Source organism: Citrus clementina, unplaced genomic scaffold (assembly GCF_000493195.1).
Source record: "Citrus clementina cultivar Clemenules unplaced genomic scaffold, Citrus_clementina_v1.0 scaffold_9, whole genome shotgun sequence".
Classification (NCBI taxonomy): domain Eukaryota; kingdom Viridiplantae; phylum Streptophyta; class Magnoliopsida; order Sapindales; family Rutaceae; genus Citrus; species Citrus x clementina.
This window is the reverse complement of record NW_006261964.1, coordinates 3158371-3177447: the sequence shown is the minus strand read 5'-3', so window position 1 is coordinate 3177447 and position 19077 is coordinate 3158371. Positions and strand designations below refer to the sequence as shown.

At 35.7% G+C, this 19077-nt stretch overlaps 3 protein-coding genes across 4 annotated transcripts; 2 read left to right on the top strand and 1 right to left on the bottom strand.

The window, feature by feature from the left end:
• Positions 1 to 614: 614 nt before the first annotated feature.
• Positions 615 to 4169, top strand: LOC18031954 (peroxisomal adenine nucleotide carrier 1). Of its 2 annotated transcripts, none has more exons than XM_006419794.2 (5): positions 615 to 1076; positions 1629 to 1860; positions 2557 to 2703; positions 3156 to 3316; positions 3435 to 4169. In XM_006419794.2, the coding sequence occupies exons 1-5, from the start codon at positions 934 to 936 to the stop codon at positions 3712 to 3714; spliced, it is 963 nt and encodes a 320-aa protein (XP_006419857.1). In that variant the 5' UTR covers positions 615 to 933; the 3' UTR covers positions 3715 to 4169. The 2 variants fall into 2 exon arrangements, with proteins under 2 accessions (XP_006419857.1, XP_006419856.1); XM_006419793.2 differs by having other exon boundaries at positions 3102 to 3316.
• Positions 4170 to 4458: 289 nt separating this feature from the next.
• Positions 4459 to 12129, bottom strand: LOC18031957 (uncharacterized GPI-anchored protein At3g06035). Its single transcript, XM_006419792.2, has 2 exons — positions 11838 to 12129; positions 4459 to 5157 (listed from the first exon to the last, which is right to left on the bottom strand). The coding sequence occupies exons 1-2, from the start codon at positions 11911 to 11913 to the stop codon at positions 4655 to 4657; spliced, it is 579 nt and encodes a 192-aa protein (XP_006419855.2). The 5' UTR covers positions 11914 to 12129; the 3' UTR covers positions 4459 to 4654.
• A 2782-nt stretch (positions 12130 to 14911) lies between these two features.
• Positions 14912 to 18573, top strand: LOC18031960 (glucose-1-phosphate adenylyltransferase large subunit 3, chloroplastic/amyloplastic). Its single transcript, XM_006419791.2, has 15 exons — positions 14912 to 15225; positions 15662 to 15775; positions 15849 to 16022; positions 16101 to 16193; positions 16268 to 16351; positions 16467 to 16522; positions 16700 to 16793; positions 16876 to 16988; positions 17075 to 17147; positions 17239 to 17319; positions 17440 to 17526; positions 17759 to 17863; positions 17948 to 18054; positions 18156 to 18216; positions 18292 to 18573. Exons 1-15 carry the CDS (start codon positions 14995 to 14997, stop codon positions 18391 to 18393), a joined length of 1575 nt encoding a protein of 524 aa, XP_006419854.1. The 5' UTR covers positions 14912 to 14994; the 3' UTR covers positions 18394 to 18573.
• Positions 18574 to 19077: the final 504 nt, after the last annotated feature.

Genomic DNA, 19077 nt, shown 5'->3' with positions numbered 1-19077 from the left:
TTAAGTGTGACCATTTGTGACCATTCCAATCTTTATTTAGAATGTAATTAGTGTATTTTTTGCATACAACATAAGTTGTCTTATATCACTTATTATTTGTGTTTTTGTAGCAATCTTAAAAATATATTTTTAAAATGTTGAATTCAAATTATCTTGAATTAAGCCAACATAATCATGTTGATGGGAAATTTGTTTGGTAGCGAGACTAATGTTGAGAGCAGTGAGATTATAGGACAAATCACTTAGGATAAACCTTCTTAATTTCAAATTTCCTAGGATCCCAAGATCTTAGGACAAACTAGTTAAGATAAACCTTAAAAATCAAACTTACTATTAAAAATCCTGAGTTAACTTCAACCTTAAAAATCAATCATGAAATCAACTTACAAGTGGAGTAGAATCTTTATGAGGAAGCACCATAAACATGAGATATAAATAGAAGAAATTAGTAAAATTAACGAACCATCACCAGATTTTGCCAACTTAACAGAAGATAGCTAGATTTCACGAAGCTGAAAATTGATTGGAGCAATTAAAAGTCTATATACTGAAAAGTCAAAAGGGTGGTCGCTTGTTTGTAAATATTTGTAAAAGCTTTTGGGATACATGAATTGTTTATATGTTTAAAGAGGGTGTGCGAAGAGTGCCGGGGCAGTCCCGTTTGCGATTCCCAAGATGAATCAAATCCAGGCCCAGTCAGCATAAGCCAAGCCAATAAATTTGTTGCTTCAAAAAAAAAAAAGCGTCACTTTCAGCAGTTCCCTCGCTGCGCACTCTTGTCCCTCTGGTCTTTCTTAGCTTTAGCTTAACTTAGCTCACCATCCCATTTCTAATCTTAATAGCAGCAGCTCTTCTTACCCAACTGCCTCCTAAATTCATGGACATTTAGAAAGGAAAAAAAAAATCTAAATTCTCAGATAAGACAAAACAAAGATGGGGTTTGATCTCGAATCTTTGTCTGATGCGACTTCAGGAGCCATTGGAGCTCTTGTTAGCACTACCATATTGTACCCTCTTGATACTTGCAAGACCAAATACCAAGCTGAAGTTAGAGCTCGCCATCAGCAGAAGTACAGGTTGCTTTTCTTGCTTTCTTTCTTTTTGGTGCCACATAGTTCTTCTTGATATTTTTATATATTCTACTATTTGTTTTCTTTTAAATGATGTGGGTGTTAGCTTCTCAGTTTGTTTCAAATGGTTTCTATCTTCTGTATATGACATATGTTTTGCTCATACATGAATCTTGTTGTTATTTCATTTGTAATTGTTGTGCTTGGCAACTAACGTCTGCCAATCACTGAAATCCACTTATTCCTGACAACTAGTGATTTCATTTCACAGCATCTCTGGGTTGAATGTCTTAGGACCTTAAATATGATACATAGCTTAATTGATTCATAATGTGATTATGTTAACTAGTTTGTTTTAGATGTTAAAAGAGAAGCAGAAATTGAACGTGAGGTTCTTTGCACTGCAATCACATGTCATGCTCATTTGTTTCTAGTAACGTAGCGGACACCTTATGTAAAATTTTACGGCTCAAAATTGAAGTGATTGCATTGTTGACCATTACAGAAGAGCCAGCTCTGAGATAACACTGTTCCATTTATTCGTTCTGTTTTATTCAGGAACATTTCTGATGTTCTTTGGGAAGCAATTTCTACACGTCAGGTTCTTTCATTGTATCAGGGACTTGGGACAAAGAATCTGCAATCTTTTATCTCACAGTTCATCTACTTCTATGGGTACAGCTTTTTTAAAAGGCTGTACTTACAGAAAAGTGGTAACAAGAGCATTGGAACAAGGGCAAACTTGATTGTTGCTGCAGCCGCTGGGGCTTGTACTGTTATAGTGACGCAGGTCAGTAAGTGATATTTTGAAGCTTTTCTTCTTCTTGGCACATGCATCCGTTTTATATGCAATTCATTTTAATGGCTTCTTTATCTATGGTTTCGATTGATAAATGGAAGCTGTCTAGATTAAGATTTCAAGTAGAAATTTGCTGTCGCTCTGCGCTTCAGGTCCTCTGATTGAGTTGCTGATTAGACATAGCATGGAAAGCAAATGCATAATCCCATGAAATCCTAGGAAAAAAAAGAAATGGATTGACAGAGTGGCTGCCAATGCTATTAAGGATTCAAAAACAATTGCCTATTGATTCATGAATTTAGAACAAAAGGGTATGAGTTTACAGAACAGATGTTAGTTGACAAAGCATGGAATTTTGTTATCGGTTGGAGATGAGTAATTTCAAGCACGCCTCAGCAGGGTGTGAACCTCTATACATTTCTCTCCTTTTTTTTTCCCCTCAGTTTAAATACAATTTTGACTAAATTTTCACTTCATTATTCATGTAATGTTAGGTAAACCTCAAATTTAAATGCATACTTTCAAATACTCAAAATCAAAACATAGCATCAGGAAATTGCATGTGTTTTCTTGATTACTTTCTAGGCGGCAAATCACATTTCCCTCAGTGCCTACAACTTTTAGGTGCCAATGACTACTCCAAGTTCTTGCATGGGGTTCTATTATCTAACTTTGATATTCTTTCAGCCTTTGGATACAGCATCCTCGAGGATGCAGACAAGTGAATTTGGGAAGTCCAAAGGGCTTTGGAAAAGCCTTTCAGAGAGCACTTGGAGTGAAGCATTTGATGGTCTTGGCATATCTCTTCTCCTGACATCAAACCCATCCATCCAAGTAACTGAACGTTCCTTTTGTTATATTTTTGTATGTGTGTCTTATGTATAGAATAATTGGTTTAATTCAACTTATATTAGATGTTGGAGGTTGTATTAGGACCACTGTGATTTTGCTTTGTGAATCTACATCGTAGTTTATCAAAAAAGAAAAAAGAAAAAAGAGATTCATGTAAGATTTTAATTTACAGTACATGTAGCACTACGACAGGTTTGTAAGTATTGAAGAGCAACACCCGTAGCAAAATAAAAATAAATGGAGAACAAAAGTAAAACAATAAATAGCAGCTAGCTCATGTGGCTTGTCATCCTGCCCTAAACTCTTCAAAATTTGTAGCTTCCATTTCAATTTTGACTCTATAGTTTCTCTGATCCATTATAAAATATTGGTTTAGGTAGAGATTACCTTGCACGGATAGAAATGAGCTGAAACAAAAGTTTTGTGTTACACAGTACACTGTTTTTGATCAGTTGAAACAAAGACTACTGAGGAGGCGGCTGAAGAGAGAAACTGGAAAAGAGCCATCTCCAGAAGCCCTTCCAGCCTTCTCTGCCTTTTTTTTAGGAGCACTCTCAAAGTGTGTAGCTACCTTCTTGACTTACCCAGCTATCAGGTACAACAGTTTTATTAAGCTAGTCTGCCCTAACAGTTTGGATAAAATTATGCAATACATCCTTTGTCTCAATCATTTGACAGCTATGTTGACAAAATTAAATATGAATTGCGGCCAGGTGTAAGGTCATGCTTCAGGCTGCAGCATCAGATGAAGATGGGATCAACCAAGCTCCACAAAGAAACAAAAGTACAGTTTCAGATGCACTCTGTTCCATTTGGAAAAGAGAAGGTCCACTGGGCTTTTACAAAGGTATACGGGCACAGATCCTAAAGACTGTGCTAAGCTCAGCATTGCTTTTAATGATAAAGGAGAAGATCACAAAGACCTCATGGGTTCTATTGCTTGCACTTCAAAAAATTCTTTCTATGACCCGTGGTAGACTGAAGAGTGCTTAATGAGTGGGAGAAGTTTGTCTTAATATGGACAGGAGGCCGGTTTCTGTTTCCAGAAGAAAAAGTCTTATTGTAGCAGTAAGGACAATAAATTATAATTGGTTTAAATTCCAGTTCTCTTCATTTAGGTAGTGATTCAGCATGAATAAGCTTATTGAATAAAGAATCATCTGATATGAAGGGAATAAAATGGGGGAGAACCAACATGCAGATTGACTTGTACTCTTAAGGGAACTGCCTTTAGATTGTACACCGAGCTGGCTTAATCTGCTCCAGATTCCAAGCCAATTTGTGCTAATTAAATGTTGTATCACCAAACAGCTGATAAGTATTTCATAGGTTTTTTAGAATAGATTGTGTTATTGTGTATGTCGTCGATTTCCTTCACTAATTATCTCATTTTTACAGTCTTGTGGAATCTAAGTAAAAATTTTACTGTAAAGATTGGAAAGAACAGGACCCAGACCCCATATTGCAGCTGCATCAAAATGAGTCAGCTATATGATGATTGCACTGATTCTTATGAAATGTTTGTACAGTGCGACCTCAGGAATAACCGATGGTAATTTGTTGCAATTAAACTCTCATAACCACTGGTTGTCAGGAGATTAATACATAAACGCACTGATTGCTTCGGATTTGGATATTTCAGTTGTTATTAGACATCAGAAATGCATGGCATGGGAACAAAAGAAAAGAAAATGAAATATCCAAACAATTCTCTCATTCCCAATCCTCACAACCAAGTTGAAAGGTTTAAAACTTGAAAATACAGTATATAATAAAATGATTTCTGTTATGATGAGTGGGAAACAAATGTCTGAAATTTTCATATTTCCTATCTAATGGAAATGGCCAAAACCATTCTCTGTATCTATTGCAGCCTTTTGAGTCATAATAGCCAAATAAAAGTACAAGAGATGGAAAAGAGCTATTAGTCAATTTAAAACATCAGTAAAGCACTGATCAACGAGAAAAGCAAGCAGTAAATCAAACCAATATTGGAAATCAAACTGGCCGCATTGTACGGCACATAGCTCCCTTCAGGTGTACTTGTGGTCAAAATAACAACAATCCAGTTGTCTTCAGAACCAATACCAGCTCCTTTATACTTGGTGTCATTGAGACTATCAGAATACTGAGACTTGGTGAAGTTTGACAGAACAAGGCTAGGTTCTAAGTTAGGGACGCAAGCAGGCATGACAATTCCATCCCTGGTGTTGGAGACATTCAAGTGGCATTTGGCTAGAAGGTCTGGGTAGTTGGACAACTGTTTCTCAGTGCCAGGCACTGTGTTAGCACCTGTGCTGTTTGTGCAGGGTTGATTCTTGAACTGATCAGCTAATTCATCAGCAAGGCACTCTGCATTCTTATTTTTCGTTAAGGATGTCAGGTTTAAGGATTCTCTATAGCTGTTAAGACCTTGAAGCAGCGTGTCCTCCTCATCTACAGAGAATAAATAAATAAGTGGTGAAGAGAAGTTTCGAAATGTCAATTGAGGGAGAGGAGCTTTTCATGTCATATTCAAATAATCACACACCTAGCTGCTTAACAACAAGACAGTCAAGTGTTATATGGACATCAAATCAGAAATAACTTTAGTCACCTGTGAAGATTTATCATCATAAACAAAGGAAGCTAGAGGCTATTACTTAACTTCGATGGGAGAATGATGAAGAGTAGGAATCCATATTATACTAGGATTAGTTTCCTTATTAACTAAAGTTTAAGACTTTTAAATTCCTTTCTAATTTAGAATTTTGTTTCCCTTTCAATTTAGGATTTTGTTTTTCCTTCATGAATTAGGATAATTACTACTACTATAAATAGCTCCCTCTTGTAACCTTTGAAGGAGAGAATTTTGAGTTTAATAATATTTCAATTTTCAAATCTCTTTGTGAGTATTTGAACAGTTAATTCTCGGTATTCTGCGGAATCAACGAGTCTTAACCCCTAAATTCACGGTATTCTTTTGAATCAACGTGAATTTAATTGTTCTTTTATTCCGGTATTCTCTAGAATCAACGGAATATTTTGAACATTAAACTTCCGCTGCATCAGCTTGGTATCAGAGCAAAACCTGGTATCACCAATCTAACTTCATCTACCACAAAACCTTTCATTTTTCCCTTGTTTAGCTTAAAAAAAAAAAAAAAAAAAAAAAACATAACTTTTTCAGACAAACCACCACCACCATCATACTTACCAACCCAAAATCTTTCAGATCCACCCATCCTTACTCGATTTTTGACCACTGTCATCGGAAATCTAAAACTTTTGCTTAATTACAGTTTCGGCCTAAAATTTTTTATTTACTTTCAGTTTAGCCCCACTACCTTTTTAAACCTGAATTTAAAAAAAAAAAAAAATGCCTTCAAGAAAAGCTCGTGATGCTCAAGAAGATGTTTCGAAAGATGAATCCCTGGCTAGTATGACAGCCAGAATTGATATGTTAGCTGCACAAATGGCACGAATGGCAGAGTTACTTGACGAACGCCATTGTACTCCAGAACGTGAAGACAAATCAAGTGGAAGCTTTGCTAACCCATTCTCTGGGCGTCGCCCTAGAACTGAGTCTACTGATGACAGAAGATGGGAATCTGGGTTGAGAATTGACATTCCCGAATTTCAAGGAAGTGGTCGACCTGAAGAATTATTGGATTGGATTAACGTCATTGAGGAAGTTTTCGAATACAAAGAAGTTCCTGAAAATAAACTAGTTTCGCTTGCTGCAACTCGATTTCGTGGAAGAGCAGCAGCTTGGTGGCAACAAACTAAGCTCACAAGGATTAGGCAAGGCAAAAAGAAGATTGATTCTTGGGAAAAGTTCAAGAAGCACTTGCGTGGAGCATTCTTGCCTCATAATTACGCCAAACTGTTATACCAACAGCTACAGAATTTAAGGCAAGGTAATCGATCAGTGGATGATTACACTACAGAATTCCATTGGTTGGTGGCACGCAATGACTTGACAGAGACAGAAGAGCAACAGGTTTCCCGCTATATTGGAGGCCTACGATCTCAATTTCAAGACCAATTAAATTTACTTGACCCATACTCTGTTTCAGAGGCACACCAACAAGCCTTGCAGTTGGAGAAGCAATTTAGTCGACGTACTAATGACTCAAGCTTTCGGGGTGCTCGAAGTGTTGTTCGTGATAATTCAAACCCGACTTCCCAATTTCGTACTTTCACTCCTCCAAATCCTCCAAATAAAACTAGTAAGCCTAGTGAAATCGGTCAAAGCAGCAAAACCCAATCCTCGGGTTCGGGATTACGCTGTTTTAATTGCGGAGAAAATGGGCACCGAATGACAGAATGTAAAAAGGGAGGAAAATATGGTAAAGGCTTATTCGTAGGCACAGAGGAAAGCGAAGACTATCAGGAGGAAGAAACTGAAGAGTTTGCTGTAGAACCAACTTTTGATAGTAGTGGTAGCGCTCAATCTGTTGAAGAACATGGTGATAGCGGACCAATGTTGATCGTGAACCGTGCATTCTTCACTCCTAAAGGTCAAGACAAAGACGAGTGGCTACGACAAAATATCTTTCAGACTACTTGCACAATTGGGGGTAAAGTATGTCGTATGGTCATATACTCCGGCAGTTGCGAGAATGTCATTTCAGAAGAAGCCATAACAAAGCTAAATTTAAAGACAGAACCTCATCAAACTCCATACAAGCTCACATGGCTGAAGAAGGGGAATCAAGTGACAGTATCGAAATGTTGTTTAGTTTCCTTATCCATTGGTTCAATTTATAAAGACAAAATTTGGTGTGATGTTGTGGCTATGGATGCTTGTCATCTATTACTGGGTAGACCTTGGCAATATGATCGAAACGTAGTGCATGATGGGAAGAGAAACACCTACAGCTTTATGTTTAACAATACCAAGATCGTTCTCCTACCTAACAAGGAGTTTACTCTCCAACAAGACTTGGGTAATTATTTGTTAAGCAAGAAGCAATTTATAGATGTTGTAGCAGAGACAAAGAGAATCTACATTTTATTGGGAAAAGAGAGTAACGGTAATTTAAAGATTCCTGAAGCTGTGACACCTATTCTGGCGGAATTTCAAGATTTGTTCCCCAAGGAGCTACCACAGGGTTTACCACCTCTTCGGGATATACAACACCAAATTGATTTGGTACCAGGTTCTACACTACCAAATCGACCTCATTATCGTATGAGTCCTACAGAACATGAGGAATTAAGGCGCCAAGTAGAAGAGTTACTAGAAAAGGGATTTATCCGTGAAAGTCTTAGTCCCTGTGCAGTCCCTGCTTTATTGACTCCAAAGAAAGATGGTTCTTGGAGGATGTGCGTGGACAGTCGAGCTATCAATAAAATTACAGTTCGATATCGTTTTCCAATCCCTCGATTAGATGACTTGTTAGATCAACTCGGTGGAGCAACAATTTTTACCAAACTTGATTTGAAAAGTGGCTACCATCAAATTCGAATACGACCTGGAGATGAATGGAAAACAGCTTTTAAAATTCGCGAAGGGTTATACGAGTGGTTGGTAATGCCGTTTGGCTTATCCAATGCTCCGAGTACTTTTATGCGAGTCATGAATCAAGTTCTTCGCCCTTTCATTGGAAAGTTTGTGGTTGTTTACTTCGATGATATACTTATATATAGCACCAGCCACGAGTTACATCTACAACATTTGAGAGAAGTGCTTTCAGCCTTAAGAGCAGCAAGTTTATACACAGCAGTAAACAAGTGTATTTTCTTAACAGAGAAAGTATTATTTTTGGGATATGTGGTGTCGAAAGATGGTATATCTGTTGACCAATCAAAAGTGGATGCTATTCGAGATTGGCCTCCGCCAACTACTTTATCCGCCACCAGAAGTTTCCATGGATTGGCCTCTTTTTACAGGCGATTCATTCCTCATTTCAGTACTATTATGGCACCAATCACGGATTGCATGAAAGGAGGAAAATTCTCTTGGACAGAGGCAGCTACTAAGGCATTCGAGATTATCAAAGAAAAGTTGATTACTGCCCCAGTACTTGCTCTACCAGATTTTTCGCTCACTTTTGAGGTACATTGTGATGCTTCTAAGGTCGGCATTGGAGCTGTTCTTAGCCAACAAGATAAGCCTATAGCTTATTTTAGTGAGAAGTTGAATGGAGCAAAGGCACACTATAGCACTTACGACGTGGAATTTTACGCAGTAGTCCAAGCGTTAAAACATTGGCGACATTATCTAATTCATAAAGACTTTGTTTTATACACTGACCATGCCGCGTTAAAATACCTCAATAGTCAAGACAAACTCTCTCACAGACATGCCACGTGGACAGCATTCCTTCAACAATTTACTTTTGTGGTGAAGCATACCTCTGGTGAATCCAACCGGGTAGCAGATGCACTTAGTCGACGAACTTCTTTATTGACACAGATGCATAATCAAGTTCTCGGATTTGACACATTTCGAGAGTTATATGCTTCTGATCCTTACTTTGCTCCTATACTAGAAGACGTTGTTGCAGGGTTTTGCTCAGATTATCATTTACATGACAAATTCCTTTTCAAGAGTAATCAGTTGTGTGTTCCTGACTCAAGTTTGAGATTGAAAATCATTGCAGAGTTACATAATGAAGGGCACATGGGTCGTGACAAAACTCTGGCTCTAATAGCCAACACTTATTTTTGGCCTACTATGAGGCGTGAAATCTATCACTATGTCGAGACTTGTCGCATTTGTCAAGTTTCCAAGGGCGCAGCAACTAATGCTGGGTTATATATGCCGCTACCGATTCCAACACAACCTTGGGCTGACATTAGCATAGATTTTGTTTTAGGATTACCCCGCACTCAGAGGGGTATGGATTCAATATTTGTTGTTGTTGATCGATTCTCGAAAATGGCTCACTTCAAGAAGACTACAGACGCTTTGACTGTTGCTCGCCTATTCTTCAAGGAAGTCTATAGATTGCATGGTTTACCAAGTTCTATAGTATCTGACCGGGATACACGATTTCTTAGCCATTTTTGGAAGACATTATGGAAATTGACTAACACTCGCCTGAATTTTAGTAGTGCTTACCACCCACAAACAGATGGTCAAACTGAAGTTGTCAACCGCTCTTTAGGAAACCATCTACGTAGTCTAGTTGGCGATAACTTGAAGATGTGGGATCAAAAGTTATATCAAGTCGAGTTTACTTATAACCGTGCAGTTAAGCGTAGTACTGGTTTAAGCCCTTTTCAGGTAAATTACGGATATAATCCACGAGCTCCCATTAACTTGGCTCCAGTTCCAAATTTAGTTCGCAAAAGCGGTAAAGCAGAAGACTTTATTGAGCAGCTTCAGAAGATTCATGAAACTACGCAAGAGTCTTTGAAGCAGACGACCGAAGGTTATAAAATTATGGCAGACCAAAAACGTCGAGCTTTGGAATTTCAAGTGGGAGATTTTGTTTGGGTTATCCTAACTAAAGATAGATTCTCAGTTGGTGAGTACAACAAACTTTCTGCCAGGAAAATCGGCCCTTTGGAGATTATAGAGAAGATAAATCCTAATGCCTACAGATTAAAGCTTCCTAGTCATATCCGCACTGCAGATGTATTTAATGTTAAGCATCTTATTCCTTACAGAGGTGATAATGATGAAGATGTTGCTGACAATCCGAATTCGCGGGCGAATTCTCTCCACCCTGGGGGGAATGATGAAGAGTAGGAATCTATATTATACTAGGATTAGTTTCCTTATTAACTAAAGTTTAAGACTTTTAAATTCCTTTCTAATTTAGAATTTTGTTTCCCTTTCAATTTAGGATTTTGTTTTTCCTTCATGAATTAGGATAATTACTACTACTATAAATAGCTCCCTCTTGTAACCTTTGAAGGAGAGAATTTTGAGTTTAATAATATTTCAATTTTCAAATCTCTTTGTGAGTATTTGAACAGTTAATTCTCGGTATTCTGCGGAATCAACGAGTCTTAACCCCTAAATTCACGGTATTCTTTTGAATCAACGTGAATTTAATTGTTCTTTTATTCCGGTATTCTCTAGAATCAACGGAATATTTTGAACATTAAACTTCCGCTGCATCAGAGAAGCTCCAAGATGTCCAGGAAGCTATATGTATGTAATCCATATGCCATCTCTATTACAAACTTCTAAGTAACAATGAGTAGCAACACATTTGGAGGTATATTTTGTCTCGTGGAGTTACAAAAGTAGCAAATCACATCTTTGATACTATCAATTCCTTAAAAACAAATCATATGCAAACAGAATAATGTCTATCATTGTTATTAACTTCAGTTTGCAAATCAGTATTCGTATATCATACGATTCAGTTTCTTCCATTTGGAGAAGTGGTTTATAGATATCAGCTTAACCGAAAACAAGTTCCATTTGGAGAATTTCTTTGTTTCTTATGTCATCCAAGAAAGACAATCAAACAGAAAACAAATCACTAACAATAATATTTGATAGCCATGCAACTCTAGGTTTTGTTTAGAGTATCAGAACCGACTAATGCGATTGCAATCTCATTCCTAACCTCACTTTAAAGTTCACAATCTAAAAATCCAAACAAATAGAAGAACTTCGTCAATTTTTCCGTGATACAAACACGACAAGGTACAAGCCATCTATAAACATCCCCCTCGCAGCTACACCTTTTTTGGGTTCAAGTTCCATTTTTTTTTTTTAAATAAAATTCTCCCTCACTTCCCAAGTTCGATGGCATCACCAAAAAGTGTGAAACACATTACCTTCACATCATAATAATGCATCAAGCATTCCACAGACTTTGATCAAAAGCAATCGTTTACATCTTATCAATGTCTGATCTTGAGGTTAATATAAAGGAAGAAAATCACAAGCAACCAGCCTATAAAATAGTTGTTACATCACAATTTTATGTTGGATCTAATGCCGTACTAACAGCGGCAGGCCCTAAAAAAATTAAAGGAAGAATTAAGGGTTCAAAATGAAATTTACGCACTTAGTAAAGAGCATTGCTTGGCAAGGCAAAGAAAGCAAATATCCAGATCGACATATGCTGAGCAGATCTCATAAGAATAGGAGCAATTAAGAGAATAAAACAAAGAGTAACAAACTTAGAGAGGGTGACAGAAGCGAAGAGAAGCTTACTTACCAGTGTCGCATTTGACAAGGAGATTCATCGAGAGGAAGGAGACAAGTAAGAGAAGATGAAGCCATGGAGACGCCATTTTCTTGTTACTTCGAATTGGTGATGGCGATAATGGTGATGAACAGAAGAAACCTGGTGTTGCTAGATGCTTTGCTTCTTTTGAAAATAAAGTGATGAGTCGAGTGACAGCCTGACAGGGAAGTTGGATTCTGTAGCTGCCGTTCTTTACAGAAAATATTATTAGTGGGGTCGGTGCTTGAAAGCGAAGGGTTACTGAGAGGTTGTTAAGAGAGTCCAACGACGTCGTTGTCTTCTCAATTCCATGCTAAAAAGTCTACTCGCCAATAAACTCGTAATTTTAATTCCATCTTATTTAAACAAGAAATTTGTCCCAATTTTCACTCAAGAGGAAGATTGTATCAAGTGGGAGAGCTTACATAGAATGAGTTTGTCATGTATAATCGAAGTATCGATGAATTAAATTTTGTTGGATTAATTAGTTTTTCTTAAATTTCTATTTAAAGAGATTTCTTTTCAAATATTACTTACATTACAATAAGATTATAATATATTGTTGAAGGTTCTTAAAACCTTCGTTTGTCCGAACCAGACAATTTAAAGAAAAAACGGATAGAAAATTATACTTGTTTACCTCCAGAACTTTGAAAGTGATTGTTATCTTTTAAGAATTTCATGAATTAAATTCGAGTATCTATCTACGAAAGGTACTTTGACGCTCAAGTTAATGCCTACTTTGAAGAAATTTCTAGACCTATATCTCTCTTTAAATATTTTTTTTTAATTTAACCAAAAGATCATTTCTCGATTCTTTTGACTTCAATTATAAACCGATAAATGTGGAATTGACGTGAGATTTTATTTTAAATCTCATTCTGCGTTGTCCATTTTACTTGTTCAATTTTACTTCATTATATTTGACAATCATTTTTATCTGTATTTATACTCTTAGCATATGATTTAGTTAGTAATCCCGTCATTCTTTCTTATTAATATTTTTTAGTTTGACCATCGTTAATTATCTCTTAATTTTTTGTATAAAGTACTGTGCAGTTTCCAATTCGTGATCAAAATAAGTTATACCTATGTTGATTTTTAATTCAAAATCAATGTAAGTTGTTTCTGCATTGATCTTTTATGCTGTGTTTACTTTCTGGAGTGGGAGTGAGGAGTGTGGATTCCTCCCACTCCAGTGTTTATTTCAACTAATTAGGGAAGGATTGGGAATCCCACTCCGTGGGCCCCACCCATTTTTGGAGTGGGGAGTGGGAGTGAGACTCCCATGGGGAGAGGTGGGAGTGGATTCCCACTCCCACCTCTCCCTTTTCTACCTTTTTTTTTAAATTTAATTTAATTTGATTTAATATTTAATAAAATAAATAATATTATATTTATTTAAATATTATTATTATATTTAACTAAATAATAATTTGCATTGATTATAAGTTAAAATTACTTTAAAATAATAATATTATATTAATAGAGAATTAATAAATATTACTATATGCTACCTTTATTTAATAATATAATATTATTATATTTATTTTAAAAATAATAGTACGTTATTTATTTAATAGTAATAATTAATAATAATAAATAGTTTATTCTAAGAAAATATTAATTTTGTACTAAATAATATTATATTAATAAATAATAAATTTAATATAATTATATTAAATAAAATGAAGTTTCATTTTATATTTACCCTTCTTTTTATTAAATTTACTATAATTATATTTAATAAATATTTAAATAAGATTATTATATTTAACTAAATAATAATTGGGTTTGATTCTAAGTTTAATTTACTTAAAAATAATATTTTTATATTAATAGAGAATTAATAATATTATTATATACCATCTTTGTTTGAAAATATAATATTATTATATTTATTTAAAAATTATAGTATTATATTTAATATTAATAATTAATACTAATAAATAGTTTATTCTAAGAAAATATTAATTTCATACTATGTTAATAGTAAAAATATTTCATTTATATTGCCCTTATCAACAATTTTTAATTTATATAATTAAAATTAAAATTAATAAAAATTGTGATGGTCATAATTAAGAATATTAATTATTATTATAAATTTACAAATATAATAAAATAAATGTTTATTCATTAAATATATTTTTATTAACTTTGTAATTAAAAATTATTATTCTTTAAATAAGGATAAAATTGTAATTTAAAAATATTTACTCCCTATCCAAGACAAAGTAAACACATAAATTGGATTTTGATTTTCATTCCATGCTTTAATTCCAGTGCAAGTAAACAACATACTCCCAATCCCACTCCACACTCCCAATCCTAGGATTCATACTCCTCAAGATTCTCACTCCGATCCAAAAAGTAAACGCTACCTTAATCCGAAATTGGTGTAAGCTATTTCCGTTATATGAACTAATAATATTTGCCGGACACATCGTGCAGTGTAAGTGATTATATTTCTTGACACTTGCAATTGTAGTATATGTTTCTTTTTAAAAAGTACAGCTGGGTAAAGCTCAAATTTAATTTTTTTAGTCCATTACTTCTTTAAAATTCGAAATAAGTACTTAGCCATGACATATATTACATTATAAGATGATAATATTTCAGTTGTAAATGCGAGTATGTCTTTATTAGTTATAGCAATGATACTGTGCATAGACTGTTGAAGATTATCATTAATGTCTTGCAAGATGTTACTCAAGTTATATACATTTGAAATTTGAAAACAATGTAGGACGTAGAGACAAAAGCATGGTCCCCTTCTTATGTATATTTTCCTGGTCTGAGTTTCCACTCGCAACAAAAAAAATCTAAAGACGGTATACTAGTAAAGCGCCAGCGAGCTTAAGGATATATATTCCTTGATTCGTAATTATTTACAAACTAAGAGGACACGAACGTGATCCCGATACTTACTCGGACCGCCACACAGAGTCCACGAACACAAAAAATTGGTGGCTGCATTGAATTTGGATAACGTGTCCAATCTTCCAATAGCGTGCATGAATATGCATTCACATTCCATGTAAGCAAACTCCTATTGAGTCTCACTCTTTACTACATGTATTTTTTAACATACAAGTGCTTTGTTGATAATTTTGAATTACAATTTTCTCCTTGAGAGTTCAAGAAAATGGCACTCTCGGCCGATGGCCGGTTTTCCCTCTCAGCAACCGGCCAGCTACGTGGCGCGAGGGGATTGGCAGCAGGGAGCAGGAACTGGAGGCTTGTCAAGTCTTGCAATGGAGAGTTGATGGGCACAAAGCTTAATCCGAATGCAAAACATCGAAATGAGGCTGGCAGCAAACTTGTTCAGAAACAAGTTTGCATGACTCTTACGGCTGACATAGCAGGCGAGTCCAAGGTGAGTGAACGATGTGTCGTTTTAAACTGCTGACGGCTGAGATTGTATTAAGCTTTCAACCGAACGACATTTCGTCCGTTGTAATTTTCATTGAACGACGTAATAAACTCTTCCAATTTAAGCAACTGTTACCCCAATGCTATTTTAATGTTATCAATTATTCACTTGATTGAGAAGCTTGATTTTGTAAAGGTCCAAATACTAGTATTTGAACTTATGCAATTTTACAATCACCATAGACATTTGATGGTGTATGCATCATCTTTAGATAATATATAATTTTTTCTCAGCGAATTTGTGATTAGTGATTATTTTGTTAATTAAGAACGTCAAAGTAATAAAATCTCAATTATACATTCTCACAAATTCACAACACAATATCCTTAACTTATAATATGTATCATGCATGTTTGTTTTGTTGGGGGCATGCATGTAGTTAAGAGATTTGGAGATGGAGAAGCGTGATGCACGCACAGTTGCAGCGGTCATTCTGGGAGGAGGAGCTGGGACCCGTCTCTACCCTCTCACTAAACAACGTGCCAAGCCTGCTGTAAGCATCTTTTTTGAGTACTCTTTCTTCATTAAGTTCTAAGCATTGCAAAGTTGACAAATGTGTATTGTAGGTTCCAATTGGAGGTGCATACAGGCTGATTGATGTGCCAATGAGCAATTGCATCAACAGTGGAATTAACAAAGTCTACATTCTCACTCAATACAACTCAGCATCACTCAACAGGCATCTTGCTCGTGCTTACAACTACGGCAGCGGGGTAACCTTTGGAGATGGATGTGTTGAGGTAAAAGTAAATTGTTTGTTTCAGAATGCTTTAATTTCTCTTCGCTAGCTGATGTTTCAATTGACTGGGAATTCACAGGTTCTAGCTGCCACTCAAACTCCTGGAGAAGCAGGTAAAAGATGGTTCCAGGGTACTGCGGATGCTGTGAGACAATTTCATTGGCTTTTTGAGGTACCCAATACTTTATTTTGGTTGATGATTCATGCATATTTGTAACTCTTAACACAATCCCGATCTTGCCGCAGGATCCGAGAAATAAAGTAATTGAAGATGTCCTGATTCTATCTGGGGATCACTTGTATAGAATGGACTATATGGACTTTGTCCAGGTAGAGCATGACATGCAGTTTTACTCGAAAAATGTTCAGAGTTCATACGACATGTGCGTTTGTTAGGATGATTTTTCGTATATTCAATTACTAAGATTCGTTTCTTGATTTCCAGAATCATCGGCAGAGTGGTGCAGACATCACTATCTCTTGTCTGCCTATGGATGACCGGTACGCCCTTGCTTTTAGCAAAATTCATATCAACTCTGAAACATATGAACATTTCAGACTTTGTGGATAAATTCAAATTTAATAGTTTCTGAGTAGCTTCTGCAAATACATCACACAACTTGGCATCTTTACTGTTGCTAACTCAATGTTCATTTACAATGTCTATTTTCATGATAGTCGTGCCTCAGATTTTGGTCTGATGAAAATTAACAACGAGGGAAGAGTCCTTTCTTTCAGTGAAAAGCCTAAAGGGAAAGACTTGAAAGCAATGGTACGTTATAAGTTTCTGATTCATTTAAATTCTGAATCATGACCCTGGTTTGAGCGTTGTGCTAAGTTTGTGCATGATATAGGCAGTAGATACAACAGTTTTGGGACTTTCTAAACAAGAGGCTGAAGAGAAGCCATACATTGCTTCCATGGGTGTGTATCTCTTCAAAAAGGAGATACTTCTTAATCTTTTGAGGTACCCTAAAATTTTAGCTTAACATATATCAACAATAACCAAGGAGGTGATGTTAAACTAAGTGTTGCTAATAGCTGTTGAATCAGATGGCGTTTTCCAACTGCGAATGACTTTGGATCAGAAATAATCCCTGCATCAGCCAATGAACAATTCTTAAAGGTCTGTGTTTGGTTTAATATCTATGTGAGCGGTAGAATCAAAACTAATTATTTGGTTCAGTCAGAGGCTCTAATACAAATATTTTGACTAGGCTTATCTGTTCAATGATTACTGGGAAGATATAGGAACCATCAGATCCTTCTTCGAGGCAAATCTTGCCCTCACTGCGCATGTAAGTATGAAATCTACATAAAAATCACTTCATCTCATTAGCTTTTAATTAATGTGCACGTCTAAATAAACAGAAGCTATTCTTAAAACAGGGGATCTGACATTTCTTTGTGACTCTCAGCCACCGATGTTTAGTTTCTATGATGCCACAAAGCCAATCTACACGTCTCGAAGAAACCTACCACCATCGAAGATTGATGATAGCAAGGTTAGTAAAAGCTATGTCTTCACCTTGCATTTTAAGCTTCGTTTTCAGAAAAATTATGTTTCAAGCATCTTCTTCGTTGTTAATCTAACTATTATGGGAAAATCGTAAAAGATCCATAGGCAGATAATGATACAAATATTCTGCAAAAGAATTGCTATTACTGGCTGCCAGACCTTGGAAGACTATTAACACATTTTTAAGTGTTTTGACGTTTTTCCAAATTCTGTTGCAGATTGTTGATTCAATCATATCACATGGAAGTTTCATAACAAGCAGCTTCATAGAACACAGTGTCGTTGGCATCAGATCTCGAATCAATGCTAACGTTCACTTAAAGGTTAGTCCGGCAAATCCTCTTTGCAGGAGAATTTGGAAATGTAGTAGCTTGTGCAGTGTAATTTGTATGACCAAATAAATGCAGGATACGATGATGCTTGGAGCTGACTTTTACGAGACAGACGCTGAAGTAGCATCACTACTAGCTGAGGGGAGAGTTCCTGTTGGAATTGGTGAAAACACAAAAATAAAGTATGAACAACTTAAACCTATTTGTCACATTGTTTAAACGAAATAAGGTTCTTCAACTATCTCTCGTTTCTCACTGCTCTTATAATTATGTTGTTGTGCAGAGAGTGCATCATTGACAAAAATGCCAGAATAGGGAAGAATGTTATTATTGCAAATTCGGAGGTATGACTTGTTTACACATTCTTCCATCAACATAAGATTTTTAAGGATCATATTTCTTACTCCATGGATTTACAGGGCATCCAAGAGGCTGATAGATCTGCAGAAGGGTTCTACATCCGCTCAGGGGTTACCGTCATATTGAAAAATTCTGTTATCACAGACGGATTTGTGATATGAAAGATATTTCCGTCCATCATCTTTTGCTTGATTAGGAGTGCAATCAAGAAAAATTTGTATGAGATGAGATATGTAGCCATTATGCGAGCGAATGAGAAGTATAAATGTGATAAGCCTGAGGACGATTGATGTTTATTGCTGTAAAAACACAATCCTTGATATTCAGGGGCAAGAAGGGGGAAAATGATGAAAGCAAGTTTCTTTTTTTGAGAAGGAAATCACCAAACTGAAAATTAATTAGGCAATAATGTTTTCTTGACAATCTCGGGGAACGCAGAAGTCCAATAATTGCCGTTTAAAGGAAATCCTGTGGGGTTTTCAGCTAGCACATATTTGGGCCAAAAGTTGATAATTGTTTGCATGATGAATCCTGTAATTCGCGACTTTGAGGATCCATTAATTTATAGATTAAAGAACGCAAAATAAAATCAACAGTATCTCTCAACGCGTTTACGATTGGTGGGCCTATTTTAAACAAGGCAAAGCTTTTTTTTTTTTTTTTAATATGAGACTATTGCTCGAGAGTATAACTCATTTTATATGATATTACAATTAATATTTATAAATTAAATTATTACTGAGAATAATTTACACATCAATTCTTATGAAATACTGTCCAAATTTAAGCAAGGGAAATCTAGGTATCAGATCAAACAATAACTACTACATATTTACATCTAACCT

Excerpts from the sequence above, each read along its gene's own strand:
- LOC18031954 (XM_006419793.2), top strand. The coding sequence starts at position 934 with ATGGGGTTTGATCTCGAATCTTTGTCTGATGCGACTTCAGGAGCCATT. Across the intron at positions 2,704-3,101 it reads CATCAAACCCATCCATCCAA|AGATTACCTTGCACGGATAG; the intron begins GTAACTGAACGT and ends TGGTTTAGGTAG. Across the intron at positions 3,317-3,434 it reads TTGACTTACCCAGCTATCAG|GTGTAAGGTCATGCTTCAGG; the intron begins GTACAACAGTTT and ends AATTGCGGCCAG.
- LOC18031957 (XM_006419792.2), bottom strand. The coding sequence starts at position 11,913 with ATGGCGTCTCCATGGCTTCATCTTCTCTTACTTGTCTCCTTCCTCTCG. Across the intron at positions 5,158-11,837 it reads CCTTGTCAAATGCGACACTG|ATGAGGAGGACACGCTGCTT; the intron begins GTAAGTAAGCTT and ends TATTCTCTGTAG.
- LOC18031960 (XM_006419791.2), top strand. The coding sequence starts at position 14,995 with ATGGCACTCTCGGCCGATGGCCGGTTTTCCCTCTCAGCAACCGGCCAG. Across the intron at positions 17,320-17,439 it reads ATCTTGCCCTCACTGCGCAT|CCACCGATGTTTAGTTTCTA; the intron begins GTAAGTATGAAA and ends TGTGACTCTCAG. Across the intron at positions 17,864-17,947 it reads ATGCTAACGTTCACTTAAAG|GATACGATGATGCTTGGAGC; the intron begins GTTAGTCCGGCA and ends AAATAAATGCAG.